The sequence below is a fragment of the Polyodon spathula genome, chromosome 12 (assembly GCF_017654505.1).
Source record: "Polyodon spathula isolate WHYD16114869_AA chromosome 12, ASM1765450v1, whole genome shotgun sequence".
Taxonomy (NCBI): Eukaryota; Metazoa; Chordata; class Actinopteri; order Acipenseriformes; family Polyodontidae; genus Polyodon; species Polyodon spathula.
Window position 1 is genome coordinate 10,169,878 of NC_054545.1, and position 17,787 is coordinate 10,187,664.

General features: G+C 32.8%; 1 protein-coding gene across 2 annotated transcripts; it reads right to left on the reverse strand.

Moving 5' to 3' along the window:
- Positions 1-1,082: 1,082 nt before the first annotated feature.
- On the reverse strand, positions 1,083-16,757 carry LOC121324048 (forkhead box protein G1-like). Of its 2 annotated transcripts, none has more exons than XR_005951212.1 (2): positions 11,746-11,844; positions 1,083-2,094 (listed from the first exon to the last, which is right to left on the reverse strand). XR_005951212.1 is itself a non-coding variant. In XM_041265461.1 (2 exons), exon 1 carries the CDS (start codon positions 16,607-16,609, stop codon positions 15,377-15,379), a length of 1,233 nt encoding a protein of 410 aa, XP_041121395.1. In that variant the 5' UTR covers positions 16,610-16,757; the 3' UTR covers positions 1,113-2,094; positions 15,355-15,376. The 2 variants fall into 2 exon arrangements, 1 of the variants encoding a protein (XP_041121395.1); XM_041265461.1 differs by lacking the exon at positions 11,746-11,844 and adding an exon at positions 15,355-16,757 and having other exon boundaries at positions 1,113-2,094.
- Positions 16,758-17,787: the final 1,030 nt, after the last annotated feature.

Here is a 17,787-nt window from a genome sequence, read left to right on the forward strand (position 1 = left end):
TTTTTACTTATGCTTTCAATGGAGGTGGGTGATGAAAAGACACTGTTTGAATAATTACATTGAATCTGATTTTCGAGTAATTAGTTTCAGATAAAAAAAAAGTGAGAGTAGTACTTGGATACCTGCAGATTTATTTGACACATTGATAAAATTTCTAACAAATCATTCAGGTGTTTAACAAATTACTTAGAGCCTGTGAACACATGACATGAATGTATATAAAAAAGAACCTCTATTTGAAATGTTCCTAGAGTCACCTGAGATTTTATACAAATTATTTTATAACTTCATAAATGAAACAAGCAAATTATACCCTGTAAGGTTGAACACTTTGTAAATAAACTTGATGTATTAAGACAGAAAATAAATAACTTGGATAAGATAAATAAACAGGAGACACAAATATACATCAGTGAATTTATTTGATATTTATATCATTTTGCAAGAACAAACGACAATTTGTATTACTGAAAATGGGTGTGTTTTTAAAAGTCTTAGAGGTTATCTTGATTTATCGAGGTTCTTCAGATGCTGAGGCAAATGAGAACAAGTGTGCTTTTCCTTTATATAAGGGTTCATGTCAAAGCTAGACTGTGACCTTTTTTTCTTTTTGATCATTCCCTTTTAGTGGTGGAAATGTAATTTACCTGTCAGATTCAGAGCTTTGATATAATATGGATGTCCATTTCCGTGGAAAGGTATTCCCAATACAGGTCAACAAGAACAAATGAAATACTCTCTTGAAGGACTCCTCTTACAGGCAACAGAAACATAAAAAGACCATGAAATGTCCACATTTAAGGTAATTTAGTCAGCTTTTCAAATTCATCTTACTGTGACAGACACTGGACCCCCATGCAAACAAGATTAAATATAATTTTTTTACGGATAGGCCTATCTTTTAATAATAATAATAATAATAATAATAAATAATAATAATAATAATAATAATAAAGAAAACAAAAGTTCAGCGCAATGTGTGCCCAATTTTTCTAAGAGAAATACATTTTAATAATTACAATTGTCAAGAAGGTTTTCTATTTTATTTCACAAATATATATGTATTTTTTTTTTTGGTTTTTCACAATATGGCTTACTGAGTTAGACAGTGGTTGAAAAGGAACGACTCCAGTGCTGTCATACCATAGATTGTAGGGATTTGTAAATGTATTGTGTTCCCATGAGCTCCTTTATGTTTTCACTACAAGCCCACAGATGTGAATATGTTGCAGGAGAGATAAGCTTAAAATCTTCCATGAAGGTCTAGAACAAGTTTTCAAACATTTATTGCAGGAATAGCAACAAAATTACAATCACAAGCAAACTCATTTTTTAAGCAAGTGCAAAAGTAATGGCACATTTTCAGTGATTAAATAATGCCCCTTCATTTGTTTATAAAAAAGAAAATGAGCATATTTAATAAATTTCAACCTTAGGCATCAACGATTCTGTGGACAATTTGCATTTCTGTACATATCAGGTTTATGCCGGTATGTTTTATATGTTTACTTCATATAAGAGTAGCTGTTGCAGGGAGAACACTTTAGTCCCCCCAAAAAAGAGGTTACTTGTAACTACCAATAAGAAATGGTGAGTATTTTAACATATAATAATGTCTCGTTAAAGGAGTACAACAGATATTTCATCGCATCTTACATGCTTGCTAAACGATATGTCAAATTATTTCTGAAAGCAACCAATTAATTAAAGCTTGATAGAATAGATGGAATATTCAGGACATAAATGACACCAGCATTTCAAATTTCATGCTGGTATTGGAACATGCTGTTTACATTATATTAAGATGGATAGCTGTCATGGAAATAATTCTGAACTGTATAAAGCTGCCATTCAAGTCATGTGATTTACAATTACCAGCAATGTTGTCCCACGTATAGGGCTATAAAAACATCTTCTTATACACGATAGTCTAAACTTTCACAAACCTCAGGGTTTTCATGTTAACAACCACAATCATTTACAGTAAGAATATATACATGCACAATTTACAGACATAATGCAATCTGCTTGTTTGTTGGTTTTTTTTGCTGAAATAGGACAGTTCCATTTTTTCTGTATAGCCACACATAGGGTCTGCACATAAAGAAAGAAGAAAATACTAATTAGATTCGATAAACACAATTACAGTTTAACATTATACTTTTTAGTCACTTAAATGCATAGGAGTGCATGATTATGTTTCTAATACTTACATTTATTTCACAACGTCCTAGTCATTATTATTCTTTTTTTTGTCTTTTGTTTTATGTTTATGTTCATATCGGTAACAATCCACTTTGTGTGTCAGTTCCTTTTGGTGTATATTAGCAGAAAACACAGGCCCATGTTTGACACTGTGTTACTGTGCATCATGTTACATGGAGAAACACAATTTTAATTTTTTCTGTATTTCATATTGTCTACTCAGCTGAATCGGGGCTCCACTGGACACTAGAACAAATTAACAAACATACATCCAGAAATAATAATAACAATAATAGCCAACACGGAAGGTAAAAATGGCTAAAAAAATGAGTTGTCAAGCTCACACACACACACACACACACACACACACACACACACACACATTATATATATATATATATATATATATATATATATATATATATATATATATCTAGAGGATACCACTTAGTGAAAAAAAAAACGTGAGATATCGGAAACCACCACATAAATAAGAGTTTTAATCACTATATTTAAACGTGATCGTCTTACATGACGCTGTTCTCCTTTAATTATTTGCAGGGAAATTTTACAAAAAAAAAATCAAATAATATATATTATTATAGATAGATAGACAGGATATATATATATATATTATATATATCATATATATTATATATATATATATATATATATATATAACCCATCCCTATTTTAGTGTAGGCCTAGTGTGCTAAGTTCAAATGCATGCAATCACAGTTAGGCTTTGATTTTATCAATACCAACTGCTAACTTTACCAGTTAATTCTAGTACAATTTGTCTTCTTCAAACTAAAACTAAAATATAGTATTTGACATTCACACGTCTCTACACTAAAATGTTTTACTCTGTGTTTTAAGATTGTATTTACATATATCTCTATATAAACATATAATTTGATTTACACATTCAAAAATTAAATTAAATTAAAAATCATATTCGTTTTCATATAACGCTCATAACCATGGAACATTATAATGCAATATAGGATTGTATATCAAAATGCCATTTTATAATTTTCACTGTCCTAAAATACATTATGAAATAAATATTAAATTAGAATATGTAATTACAGTAATATTTTTAAATAGGCCCCATATACTTTACAATAGTCTGTAATTAACTTTTTTTTAGACCTCTTTTTTCCACAAACACGTTCATTTGAACCTGCTATCTACTAAAAACAAACTTAGACGGCAATTAGTCCCTTTTCTCCTTGAATTGCACTTTCTAAGAAAATCGTTCTTTCTCCTTTAAAAATGTTTTTAAAAAAGCATTTCACTGGACAAGAATGTCTAATTTGTTTACACTCCAGTTAAAAACAATTTTATTGAATAACACACAATTTTGTACAACGACTGTTATGATGTTTGTAATATTGTTTTGTGGCGTGACTAGCACTTAATTCGTTACCGTGTCCCACCTCTGACAACCTCATTTTGGCTTGCAGCAACAGGCCTATGAGATGTCATTCTAATCGGATGCCATCCCTCAGACAACTCCCACAAAAACACAAGGCTAAGGCATTTTACACTTTACACCTTATCTAAACGTGTCTAAATATCCGCATCATGTTAAATTTAAGATTCCTTTCTCAGTCGCCATAGGCTCAGTCAACAATGACGTGATATATAAATAATAAAATTGACTACAATCAAAAGATGAGTCTATATTTAAACACCATTACTATGCTCATTTTAGGGTAGTCTCCACCTTTGCTCCAATATATATATATATATATATATATATATATATATATATATATATATATATATATATATATATATATATATATATATATATATATAATTATTAACTTAAATGAGTAAATAAAGTTAAACGCAAACAGAAATAAAAAACAATAAGTCTTATTCATTAAAGAAAACATTAGATACTAATACTAAACATTTATAAAAAATATATGAACAATTTATTAAAATTTCATCGTTTTTCGTGTAAGATACGGTTAATGTACCGTTTATAACATTTATATATATATTTTAACTATAACTATATAACTTATTATATATATATATATATATATATATATATATATAATTGTGTCTTATTTTGAATTCTAACATGTTCTAAAACAATAGGCCATATTACATATAAACGTGACGGGTAAACGTGTAATCTTCGCGATATGTCTATTCAGTTTTAAATCCGTATGCTTGTACTGTACATCTACGGTTCTATTCTCATTTGGTTTCCGCGCTATTTAAGCGCTTGAAGAAGGGCTTCTTCGAGTATAAATAGCGCGTAAACCAAGTGAGAATAGAACCCTTAATTACTTAAAATATTTTCTTTATGACGTGTTCAAGTCTGGTAATGTTTGGCATGAGGATTTGTCTAAAACAGTTTACCTTTATATCTGTGTAATACACCTATTTAAAACTTTGATACCGTGTGCATTGATTTTGTACAGACTAAACGTATCGTATTCAAGTTTCAAGAAATGGCAATGCACAAAATAATGTGTGTTTCAAAACAGTAGTGATACCCTATTACAAGAAATGTCCAAACTTACTATACAAACAATTCGGATAACAGTCGATTCCCTCATCCATTTAAACAACTTCTTGTCCTCTACGGTTTGCTTGTAGTATTCATTCACTTTAGTTTTTAGTTTTAGTTTTACATAGTTTGCAACCTTCATTCTAATATATATAGACACACACACACACACACACACACACACACACACACACACACACACACACACACACACACACACACACACACATATATATGACTGATCATTTCAAACTGCATGGATAGTTCTGCTATTGTCACCTAAATATCAAGTGCACATTTAAACAGATTTGAAAGTGGTCATTTGATCTCTGCCGTCTGTCAACTTTTCAGCACTAAACAGAATTTGTTGTTCCCGCCTATTTTAAAGTTGGAAACGTTCTATAACCCCCTTTTTCTCTATAACAAGATATTGCTGTGAGAATTCCCATTGGAGTAAACAGTTGAAACTAAAACTAAAAAATACAGATTGTCTGAAAATAATCATTAGCTGCAGTCTCTGATTTACTGCGCATACTCGAATAGTGTACCACTTCCGTACATCTGCACTGAATAAAATGAACTAACAAACAAACAAACACATGCTTGTGGAAATGAAGTAATATATAAGGCTACTCATTAAAGATTTCAATGATAATAGTGATAGTGCAAATCTGATAGAGGGAGTGGCAAACCACAACCAAAAAGTGATTTAAATTGCATTTTCTAAACCATTCATGAGAACACAGAGGTAAATAATATGTATAATTGCACATTGGTTTTACTTTGGAAAGTAATACACATAATTGTATTCATGTCATGCCGCTTGACATTTTATTTATTTATTTGTTTATCAAGGCCAACAACTCAAATCTGCCATCAAGAATATCATCAGTATAAAGTCAGTATAGCTCGAAGCAAGTGTCTAGTCCTGCTTTATAGCATTTATATCGCGCACCTGGCCAACCTTTTAACTTAGAACTACACAGTATTACATCCACATTTTGTGAGCGGCAACAGCTAAGGTGGCATACATGTTGATATCAAAACAAAGTCACAATTCCGTCCAATTGCTTGCTATTAAAACAAACAGGCAAAGTGCAGCAGAAAGAAGATTTTGCAGCTTCTCGCGTTATTTTAACGTGGTTTAAAAACACATTAATTCCAGCGTTGTTGAACCCGCATTAGGTAACGTAGGTCCTGCTCCGATAATTCACGTTTAAAAAACAATAACAAAATATATCAATGACATATACAATAAGCATTACATCATACCAAAGTACACCAAACACAAAACAGACTGTACAAGCGTAAACCACACCACTGCTTTTGATACTGGTATTGCGCTTTTAATATCATCCTACCCCTCTACACACCGGAAAGACTGTATTGACAATATTGTGGAGTTCCGATCAAACTGCATATAATGATGTGGTCTACAATCCCGAAACTGTCGATTTGAAAGACTTATCTAAAAGCAATGTAAATCTGACTGTGCAGTCTGGCATCATATCCGTGTTTTTTTTTTTCTTTTCTTTTCTTTTCTACGTTTGTGTTATTGTGCAAATACGCACATGCCCCATAGATCTGATATCTGCAGTAAAATACTCGTTTACATAATGGAGAGTAAACCTGACATGAATCTAATCCTTGAGTTACAGGATAGCCTTAACGCGGACAGTTCTCCCATTGTACAACGAGTTCAAATAGTTTATGCTTTTTGCTTTTTTTTTTTTTTTTTTTTTTTAAAGGTATACAGTATTTTAAAACAGCGATCTCCATAAATCAGCACACTGTGTTCTTTTATTTCAGTAAAAGTTAGTCTGATTCGTGGAAATTGTCATTTCAGTTTTCTCCCAAAAGGTCAAACATACCGTTGCTGAATCTGTCCACCCATTTTGCAGCGCGTTACATTTCAAGAACTGTTTGATTTGATGCTGAGTGAGAGAAACCGCAAACTGCAAAGCTGCATCAGTTTCGCAGCTGCGTCGATTTAATCAGCCCATAGTTTGAAGCAAGGCATATGCCTAATCGTTACATAACAAAGTTATACGGAAAAGGTTATTGTTGTATGTATCTGATTTGGCTTGATCATTGTAACATACTTTATAGATTTGCATGTGTCTTGAAATCAATAAAATAAAAATAAAGCTGGTTTGTAATACTGTTCTACGTGGTAACATTTAATATTTGCCAACGCCCACACCTAAAATTTAGGTATATATTTATTCGTATTATATATCATATTTAAATATATATGACAAGATACGTGAATTTGCCCTCATATCATGCTTCGCTTTATACGGCGGCGTAACATTATATTATAATATATCATATAAAGACTATATTCTGAATGGATTGGCACCAATTAAACTACTGTATAAATCTCACTCACAAAGACGGTCAACGCACATTCCTATCTGCAATAAACAAACAGAAAACAACACTTTATGACTTGTAGAATATCAATGTCTTCTTATCAACAGATCATATTAAAAAAAAAAAAAAAAAAAACCGATAGTTAATTTGATGACATTCATTTTCAGACAACATTGTTTGTCTTTTCGGACACAAATTCATCTTATACGTTACACAGAACAGTCTAGTATGGAAAGACCAAATAAAAAAAAACCCTGTGTGTTAACTTGGCCTGTGTTTAAGTACCAAAGTGTCTTCCCCGGTTACCTTTCTGTTCCACCTGATGCTTGGCTAAACCAGACTCTAAAAATAAAGATCACACTCACTTTAAGAAAATATTGTTATTTTTCTATAATTGGCACAATTGGCCTCCCGCATGTAAGATCTGTGGTTTTAAGGAAAGGGAAGGAAAATGGGACTGACACCACTTTGCACTTTAACAATCCGATTTCGTCAGGGTACACGTTGTTTGTTTAACCCGTCAGCTCGGAGCATACAGTCGCACGCTTTACACTCTCATTACAACGATTATTCACGACCTGTCGACTGTTTTCCAGTTCATTCACACGAAAACTTAACTCCACTATCCTGCCTAGAATGCTACGAATCAGGTCCCCACTTTTGAAGTACATGTTTCCTTGAAGCAATTTTTTAAAAGCACATATAGGCTAACACTTTGTGTCCAGTATACACCACATGCATTGTACATATGCGCGTATATAACAGAAAATTCGAGTTTATATTATTGATATTTGCTTTAATCTGTTAAGGTGCTACTGCACGATGTTTCAATACTTGCTACCTGAATATTTAAAAATCATATTGTAATGTGTTAATCAATAGTAAAAGGAAGTTAAATGCTTTCTGAAAGCTGGTTAATCTCATCCCAAGTGATGTACAACATACCCGGAGCTATAATAAAAAGAATACAGAAAACACGGTAAATATTTCAGGATTTCAGATTGTTTCGGCAATTATGTTTTGTGTGCGTGTGCCAGCGATTGCTATCTGCTGTGATGTGTTACTAAATGCTTTTTTTTTTTTCAAATGGGCAAAGACAACATGATCTTTTATTTGTATTTACAAACTGGAGCCTATAGGTTCTTGTACTTCAAATAATATATACGAAGATCAATCAAATCCTAATAATAAAAAAAAAAGAAACTGATCACATTTCATCATTCCTGAAATACGTTATTTGTTGCAAGATTTTTTGAGTTAGTACAATGCATGTATCTATTCATTCGTTTGCTAAATACTGTCCATTAGGAGTGGCTTATATTGTATTTAGTGTCAATGCATAGTGTACATATCTGTTAAGGGTTAAAGGTTAATATATAAACGTAAGTCAATAACATGTGACGTTGACGGCTACAGGTAATATTTTATTTAATTCCTTAACGTTTCTGTAAAATACACGGTTAATATATATATATATATATATATATAATATATATATATATATATATATATATATAATATATATATATATATATATATTATATTATATATATAATATTATATATAAGGGATATGTTTATTGGGATATAAAATAAGTTCATGCTGTCTCGTAAACAATATAGTTTTATTACTGAACATATAGTTTTATTAGTTAAATACAAACTACTTTTAAATCATTGTTTATAGGCTACCGTAAAAACAAACAGAGTATGCAAGCATGTATACTCGCCACATTGTATAGCACTTGACAAAAGTACATATTTATGATTAATCAGATAATGAAACACAATTTTGAACAATTTCAAACCATGGATTTTTTTTTTTTTTAAATCAATTATTTCAAATTATCTCAAATAACTAATATTTTAAATCTTCATACTTCCTCATTATAAAGTTTTAAACACAATGTAGCATGGGGGGGGGGGGGGGGGAGGGGGGGGGAGACATTCTATGAATTTGACACCAAATAAATACTTAAACCATACACCAAACTAATATAACAAACAATCACTATTCACTATAGTTAATATATTCTGTGATGTGTCATGAATCAGTGGCACTGCAGAAATGCATAACAAATGAATATGCAACTCTATAATATGCATATGAATATGAATATGAATATGCAACCCTACTTTTATTTTTCTTGTTGGACAAGATAATTCTGGTTGTGTTTATTATTATTATTATTATTATTATTATTATTATTATTATTATTATTATTATTATTATTAATGTATTTATTTATTTAAAATAAGAATGTTTACTAATGGGTTATCTTTACATTCTAACTATATTGTCTGTTGCATGAAAATGAATTAAAGCCTATGGCAGCTATGTGTAAAATACGTACACTGAAAAAGAAAATAAAAGAAAATCGTATTTTATGGTAAATTTATTTCATATTGACTAAATAAAACAGCACTGTAGATTCATTGTAGTGTATATATCCGTATTATTAAAGGTATATCATTTTTAGAACAACTTTTACCGTAATTAAAAAAAAGAAAAAGAAAAAAACAAACAAACAAACAAACAAAAAAAAAACAACGTTTCAATATTAAGTTAAATTTCCCCTAACAATACGATTCGCAGTGTATGTCTATGAACATCTTGAGAGTTTTTTTTTTTTTTTTTTTTAAACAAAGGTTAAATGAAAGTATGGACAATTCTCTACATGTGGAGGTAAATCTAGCCATCTATCTGTTCCATTAAAAGTGGAAGCAAGTCCGCGTTATCCGAAATACCGAGTCTAGTCAAGGCAAGCAGGACATGTTGACAGACAACGGAACAGAATATATTCCTACTGTTAGGTGAGAGCGCCCTCATTCTACAGCATTTATATCGGATCCACTAAAACCGCTGAGAAAAAAACAAACAAAAAACTGTTTGGGCAAATATTGCACATGTGGGCAACAGCATGGTTATGATTACATTCTTTATTGTTGAGTCATGGATTTTAATTTTCGCTGTTGTTATTTTTGCAAGTTTCCGGTTATATGCGCAATACTGCGTTAAAGTTATAATGAGACCAGTTATAATGCACTAAAATACCAGCTTAGCGATAAACTGGCACAAAATATTTAAATTATTTAAGGGAAAAAAAAAAGTATTAATAATGAATAAAACTAAAGATTAAACCAGGCTGGAATGCATATTAACAGTACTGTTTCCTCTTCCACGGTGCCCATATTGTTAGTGTTCACAGCAGGCAAGGCTGGGAGATGTATACACGGAATGCTACATTTTCAAACAGCAATGACACAATGCACTAGCCCAAACCAAGTGTATTTACAAGGAGTTCAATCAATCAACCAACCAATCAAAATAATAATAATAATAATAATAATAATAATAATAATAATAATAATAATAATAATATAATAAAATTTCACAATTATTCACAAAAGGTGTGTAAGTGTTCAATTAAATTACCAAGGCGTGGTTCTATGCGCAAGATAGATTACTATTAGAAATATATTATTGACTATTAAATAATTTATTAAATGGCACATTATAACAAATGTAATGCAGCTATATTCTATTCACATTATAGTATATTATAACGTATTGCATTTTAGCCCAAGCTATTATTATTATTATTATTACATAGTGAATCTGGTCATAAAATTTTGAAAAGCGCATAATGACTTCATATTGTTTAATTACAGCAACGAGATTCCGTGACAAAACAAAGGATAACACTTTTATCTGTCCCTTAGCACTTTACCCCAGTAGGATTAAAAACTTTTCGCGTATTACCTGAAGTATAACAAATTATTTCCAATTCGTTGCTCTAAGGCACTGTTTTGTTTCCTATTGTGACAAATCGACAGTCATGACCCCCTGACAAAACCCCACGCGATTTGTAAGAAATTCACTTTAACGTTTTAACGTATATGAACACTTTGATTATGTCAGTACAACAAAATATATTACTTTGAGCAAATGTACATGGGAATTTACTAAACAAGCTCAATCGTTTTACTTTAGACCTTAACGGCAACCGTTATGTCGAGAATATGACATACGTGTTATTCGTTTTTGGGCAAATTTATTCGTGTGCTTTTATATTACGGGGATACCGCTTACTAAGGACAGTAAAAACGCATATTATATATATATATATATATATATATATATATATATATATATATATATATATATATATATATATATATATATATATATATATATATATATAATATGAGCTATTATCATATACTTGATTCAAAGTTTGACGTACATGGAAGACGATAAACAGTTCAAGGCTGAACTTTAGACCTGGAACAATGTTACAACCCACAGCTACCCACACACACACACACACACAACACACACACACACACACACACACACATATATATATATATATATATATATATATATATATATATATATATATATAATTATAGATAGATAGATAGATAGATAGATAGATAGATAGATAGATAGATAGATAGATAGACAGACACACAAAATATGTACTATATATACTAAATATGTACTATGTACTTAATTTGCCTATTAAAATTGAGATTTTGATCTTTAATTGTTTTACTCTGGTAATATAATATCTTGTTTCTTCGTTTTGGCATCTGTACCTGCGTTTCCACCTTTGCACCTACCTAGTGATGGTTGAGCGGGTATCAGACTACGATTTCTTGCTGGAGAGTGCCATCTGTTTGCAGGATCGAGATCGGATGAGAGCTGATTCTCCAGTAAGGTAGGAATGTGAAGGGACCACGCCCTCTGGGTACAGTCCCACAAACCAAGAGGCAGAGCCACAGACAACCCTAAAACCTCTAATGATTTACACCTTAACCTTTCGCTAACCCACATTGGACCGTAAAACACTCGAATACGTTAGGATGCATTTCTAATGTAATCGCTTACCCTACTTTGTGTAAATGTTTTGAGCTTTCACTTTTTATACAAAAACTATTTTTTTTTCTCTCATAAATATCGTCACCAAATTGACAGAACAGCATTATTTAACAAAGCGATATTGTGCATGTGCTATTGTGCCTGTATAGTGGCATTGGTGTGTTATGGGGTTACACACAAGTAAAATGTCATATTTTTTAAAATTAAATTCACCTGCAGATTTGGGACACTGTCAGACAGCAGCGTTTGTATGGTTAAATTGATGGTGGCATTACATTTGTCCTGGAGGAGCACTGGTTTTAAATTTTAGAAATTCTGCACAATGCATGCTAAAGCAAAAGACTGCTAATGTGCTGTAATAATAATAATAATAATAATAATAATAATAATAATAATAATAATAATAATAATAATAATAATAATAATGGTTAACACAATACATTTAGAAACCTAGATGGATTTTGTGAACTTAGAGCTATTATCTAAAAGGCGACATGTGCCTCGCAAAAGTTATCTGCCGAGACGCCGCAGACCGTACGAAGTGAGGAACTCTGTTCAAACTAGCAGACCCCACATAAGTGGGAAAATGCGAAGAAGAAGAGCTATCACCTAAAACGTTCCTCATGCCTTAATATAAAGTAACAACCAACGGCCTTTTTGTTAATTTACGGCATGACTTTCCGTAAATGGGAAACGCTTCAGTTTTTGGTTTCTTATTTAGCATACATTTCGAATGATATAATACACTTTATTTCTTCCATACTGGCAATATAAAAATACACAAGAAGTTTACACTGGTACACATCGGGATGTGTTGTGAAATCGTCTCTCTTCAATAATGCATACCCCAGTTAGCGCATGCGGGGATTGAATCCGCTCGCGCGCGCGCACACACACACACACACACACACACACACACACACACACACACACACACACACTTGTGTATATCTTTCTTTTCGTACCCTGGTGTTGTCATCAATGACATATCAGAACAGTAGATGGACAAGCATCATCTCAAATATTCATATTTGCAATTGGTTAAAAAAATAAATAAATAAGGAAACCAATAATTGCATCCATTATTATTTGATTTAGGCAAACAGCTCTCCTTTGGATGATGGGGAGGGGTAGCGGGTGATACAGAATGTATCAAATGTATGTGTGTCAGTGTTAAATCATTTTTTCAGCGGAATAACATTTAATGAATTTGCTTTGTTCGAACGCCGTGGTTTAGTGGTATTTTCGCGGATAATTCTGACTACTGTCCGCTGCTTTGGTCTTGTTTGGAGTCACCCCATTTAACATCAGGACGATAACATCTCGAGGAGAGATATTCATTCCCAAAGGCCTATTGTGAAAGGCAGCAAGGTTATTGCATTACCGCTGAACACATTTAATACAATGCCGCTGTTAGAAGTGAGCAAATTACCCCTCACAAAGTGTGCTATAAGATACATTTTGAAACGAAATGTCTTTTTTTCTTTCTTTCAAAATCACAGAATAACACATTCCTCAACTGCATTTAACTCTATCCAACGTGTATTTAAAGCAGTAGTCTTGCAAAATAAACTGCAACGGACGTGTTAACGTGTTATAATGTATACAAAGGTAGAGTAAAACGCTGTGGGCTATGCAATTTTCTAAAATGCATTTAAATCACCGATTGTTTCTTACAATTTGAAATAACTTAGAATGCTCTGCATTTTGAAAAAAAAAAAAGAAAACATCTTTCTAAATCTCTTGGAAATAATTTATAAATGAAAATATTTTCTGGTGATAGGGTCTAAAACAGTAAAATCAAAACACCGTTTGTGAGAAAATCCTAAATTAAAACTGATACAGTAACAGAGGACAATGCGTATGAAATAGCTACATTCATCACACGTGTTAATTGTGCTATTATTAATTAAGTGTCTGTTAAATTATTGCCACAAAGTGATATTTTAAATCACAATTACAAATATAAATAGTCTAATATGTTTTTTAATTGAAAAAAAAAGTATATTAATAATAGTTTCAATACATAACACATGGACATTAAACCGTTTCCCATTCTATATTGTTTTTAAGATTTATATTTACAATTACAACGCGATATTATATTTAAATTATTAATTTAACACATGGTATTTTTTTTTCTCTCTGTAAAATAAATACAAAATAAAAATAAAATTAATCAGAATGTATCGCTATCGTGGAAATAACTTGATACAATACTTAAGCATATAAAATATTATTTTAAAATAATATATTAAACACTTTCTGGGTTTAGGACGGCATGCGATCCACAGAATCACATTAAACATTATGTGTGTATAATACTGACAGAGATTATCACTTGAAGGTCAAGGCCTAGCCAAATATTGGTCAAAGGACCATGCAGCAACCCAAGGTAAACATACAACATTTCAGACTGTAGAACCCTTTTAATTGTACGCTTTGTAAAAAAGACAAGGTTTTCAGCATATATGAACGTTGCCTATTTTTTATTATTATTATTTTTCGGTAAACATTTTTAGACGACAAACACGGACCACAATATCACAATCATGAATTTTATAGACGACATTAACAATCACTCAATAATTTCATGAGGCATTTACTCAACACGGGTTACACGTTCGCAAAGTTTACCTATGAGTACAATAGGTATTAACACTTCACTAATTACAAAAAGAATGTGACCTTTTAGTGACCACATACATTAAAATATGCACACAACACAAACTAAAGGCAATCATTGATTTTGTCCCCTTCTGATAGTTGTTTTTTCTGTCAGGCAGTGCTGCAAACTGGACTAATACTCGTGTATTCAAGGAGTGCATTTCTAAACCCATTCTTTGGTCCAAAAAAAGGGGGAAAAGAAACAAAATATTTTTAAAGAAAGGGACAAAATAATAAATAGCCAAAGGGTGGGGTGAGGGCATTATTTCTGTTAAAACTCTCTTTTTGTTCATAATACAAATGACACCTTTTTTTTTTTTTTTTTTTTTTTTTAATAATTAAAACAAAATTAGTACGTCATTTCTCAAAAATCAGAAACCACCAGCAAACCCACGACAACTTATAATACTGCAAACATCGGAAGCTGGTGATTTAAGTGATGGTAATAAACTTGTTATATTAAAATTAAGTAAAACTGCAGTCACTATAAATACACATTCTACAATAGTTTTACTGCCATCCCAAAAGCTAGTTTCTCCCCACATTGCGCATTAAACAATCCTATAGAGACTTGACAGGTGTGTACAGAAAATGGGGAACTTGGAATAAAAAATACCTGGACTTTTTTTTTTTTCTCCTTTATATATTTTTACAATGCAAATGTGTGTAAAATGTTCACTTACAGTCTGATCCAGTGGATGTTTGTTAGTGTATAAGAGGGTTTGAAGTAGACCCCTGACTGTGATGTGGAAAGTAATCAGAAAGTCCTCCAGAAAGTCCTGCAGTAAAACTTGGCAAAGAGGGTCTTAAAGACTCACAGGCGAGAGATGAAGGAGCCTGTGGAGACGCGGAGGAAGCTGCCCTGGCCGTCATTGAAGTGCTGCTTTGAGAAGTCATTGAAGGGTGTGGGACATGAGGGAAAAAGTAACTTGCCTGCCCTGATAAAAGATTTACTGAACAAGGGTTTAAGGAGTACGTGCCTGAGCAGGGCACTGATAAACCACATGGCACGGAGGCAGCCAAGGCTGCTGCTGTGAGGTGATGAGTGGCATAAGGAATGTCTCCATTTACAAGTCTGTCTACACTTAACCCGTTTGTGGCAGAAAATGAGTGGTTGTTTCCCAAAGTGTTTTGAGTCAATAGCGAGCTGTAAGAGATTGGGTGGTTAGGGTAAGCAGCGGTGGTCCCGTTGTAACTCAATGCACTGCTGGCCCGGGGATGATGGAGCGAAAGGAAAGGAGACATTGGCCAGTACAAGGAACCGGCCCTATCCATAAATGTCAGACCCGTAGAAGTAAGACGAGCTCCCCGTTTAAAAGCCAATTTGGCTCTGGAGGTTGTCGATCTCCTACGAAGTTTTCCAGTTGTGCCACCTATGAATACATCGTCGCTAGAAGGGTCCAGCATCCAGTAGTTCCCTTTACCAGGGTCATCGTAGTGCCGTGGAACTTTTACAAAACATTTGTTCAGGCTCAGGTTGTGTCTGATGGAGTTTTGCCACCCCTGTTTGTTTTCTCTATAATAAGGGAAATTTTTCATTATAAATTCGTAAATGCCATTAAGTGTCAATCGTTTTTCCGGACTTTGCCTAATAGCCATCATGATCAAAGCGTTGTAGCTGAAAGGTGGTTTTTCATATTTGCCATTTTTCTTTTCCCCGTCTTTACCACCGTCCCCCTCCTTGCACTCCACTTTCTTGTCTTCCTGCTTTTCCTTTTCTTCTGAGCAAGGTAACTCGGACGAACTATTTTCATTCGTATTGTCAATGTTCTCGGGCTTTGAGTCCTGCACCGGCTTGGGCAAAAGATGTTTCTCCTGTTCTTCGGGGGCTGATCTGTGGTGGTTGTCACTCTGGACGGCTTCAGGCACCAGGCTGTTTATACTGAACGATGATTTTGGAATCATTTTCACTTCTTTCCTTTCTCCCATATCCAACATCACACATAAGTAAAATAGCAACAGCAGCAGCACAGTTGGACCTCAATCTTATACGCTGGCAACTCCTGCAGTAAAAAAACCAACTACTTCATATTCTTTAAAAACACGTCGATAAGAGACAGCAGCTACAATTAATTACGGAGCCACAGACACTAGACTGTAAAAAAAATTGGTTGAACCTTTTGAGCCAGCAGCCAACCAGATTACTAGAAGTACTGAAGCGTTTGCCCCCTTTCAGCCAATCACCGAGGTTTGAGCGCGCAAGGATACACAGGGTTCACCAAATCGCTGCAAAGAAAGCCCATCCCAACAACAAAGATTCTCGTTTCCTGTACAAATCCAACTAAGCAAATAAATCACATCGCCTCCTTCCGTCGCACTGTATTGGATAATTCTAGTGTGGTGCGTCAATATTTTTTCTTATTGTTTAAAGTTTGTTTATACCTACTTGGAAAAACACAAGAGGCGAACGGAAAGCTTATGGAAGAAGAGAGGTACTACTTTATGTCTCCAAACCGGGTTCCATTTTTTTGATTAAGGATTTACAAACATTTAGAACATTTAAAGGACACATTCGAACGATTTAAATACCAAAATAAATTATACTGTGTGAAAACGAGTACACATAAAGTGTTATGCACAACAGGTAAAGTTAAAAAAAACAAACAAACAAACAAACAAAAAAAAAACAGTATATTACGATATTTTTCCTAAGTGTTGAAGTAGGCCTTGTTGGATTCCTGTCTGCATATTATCTGCCTTTACCTCTTTAACATTTTTATTGTCATATGCATAGTATCTAAATCCAATACTCCATTTCGCTTGCGCAAAGTACGGTGCGTTCTTACTGATAACCTCTCTGTATTATTAGGCTGTATTTTCTGGCTATTCTGCACTCGGTCGTTATTTATACTGTTTCAACCGAATGATTAATGTAATACATGCGAGGCTGGTTTTGCCTTGATGTTTTATAGCCAATTTTTACACGCTTAAGGTATTTATTGAAACTATATTTTAATGTTCATGTACATAATAAATACACAAATAACTATATACGAGCGCACTTGATGTTGAGGTAACAGCGCGGGGAGAGTTGCGGAATGCGTTTAAATAAATAAATACATAGATAAATAAGTAAATAAATAAAACGGCCTGTGCAAACTGTAGGCTATAAATAA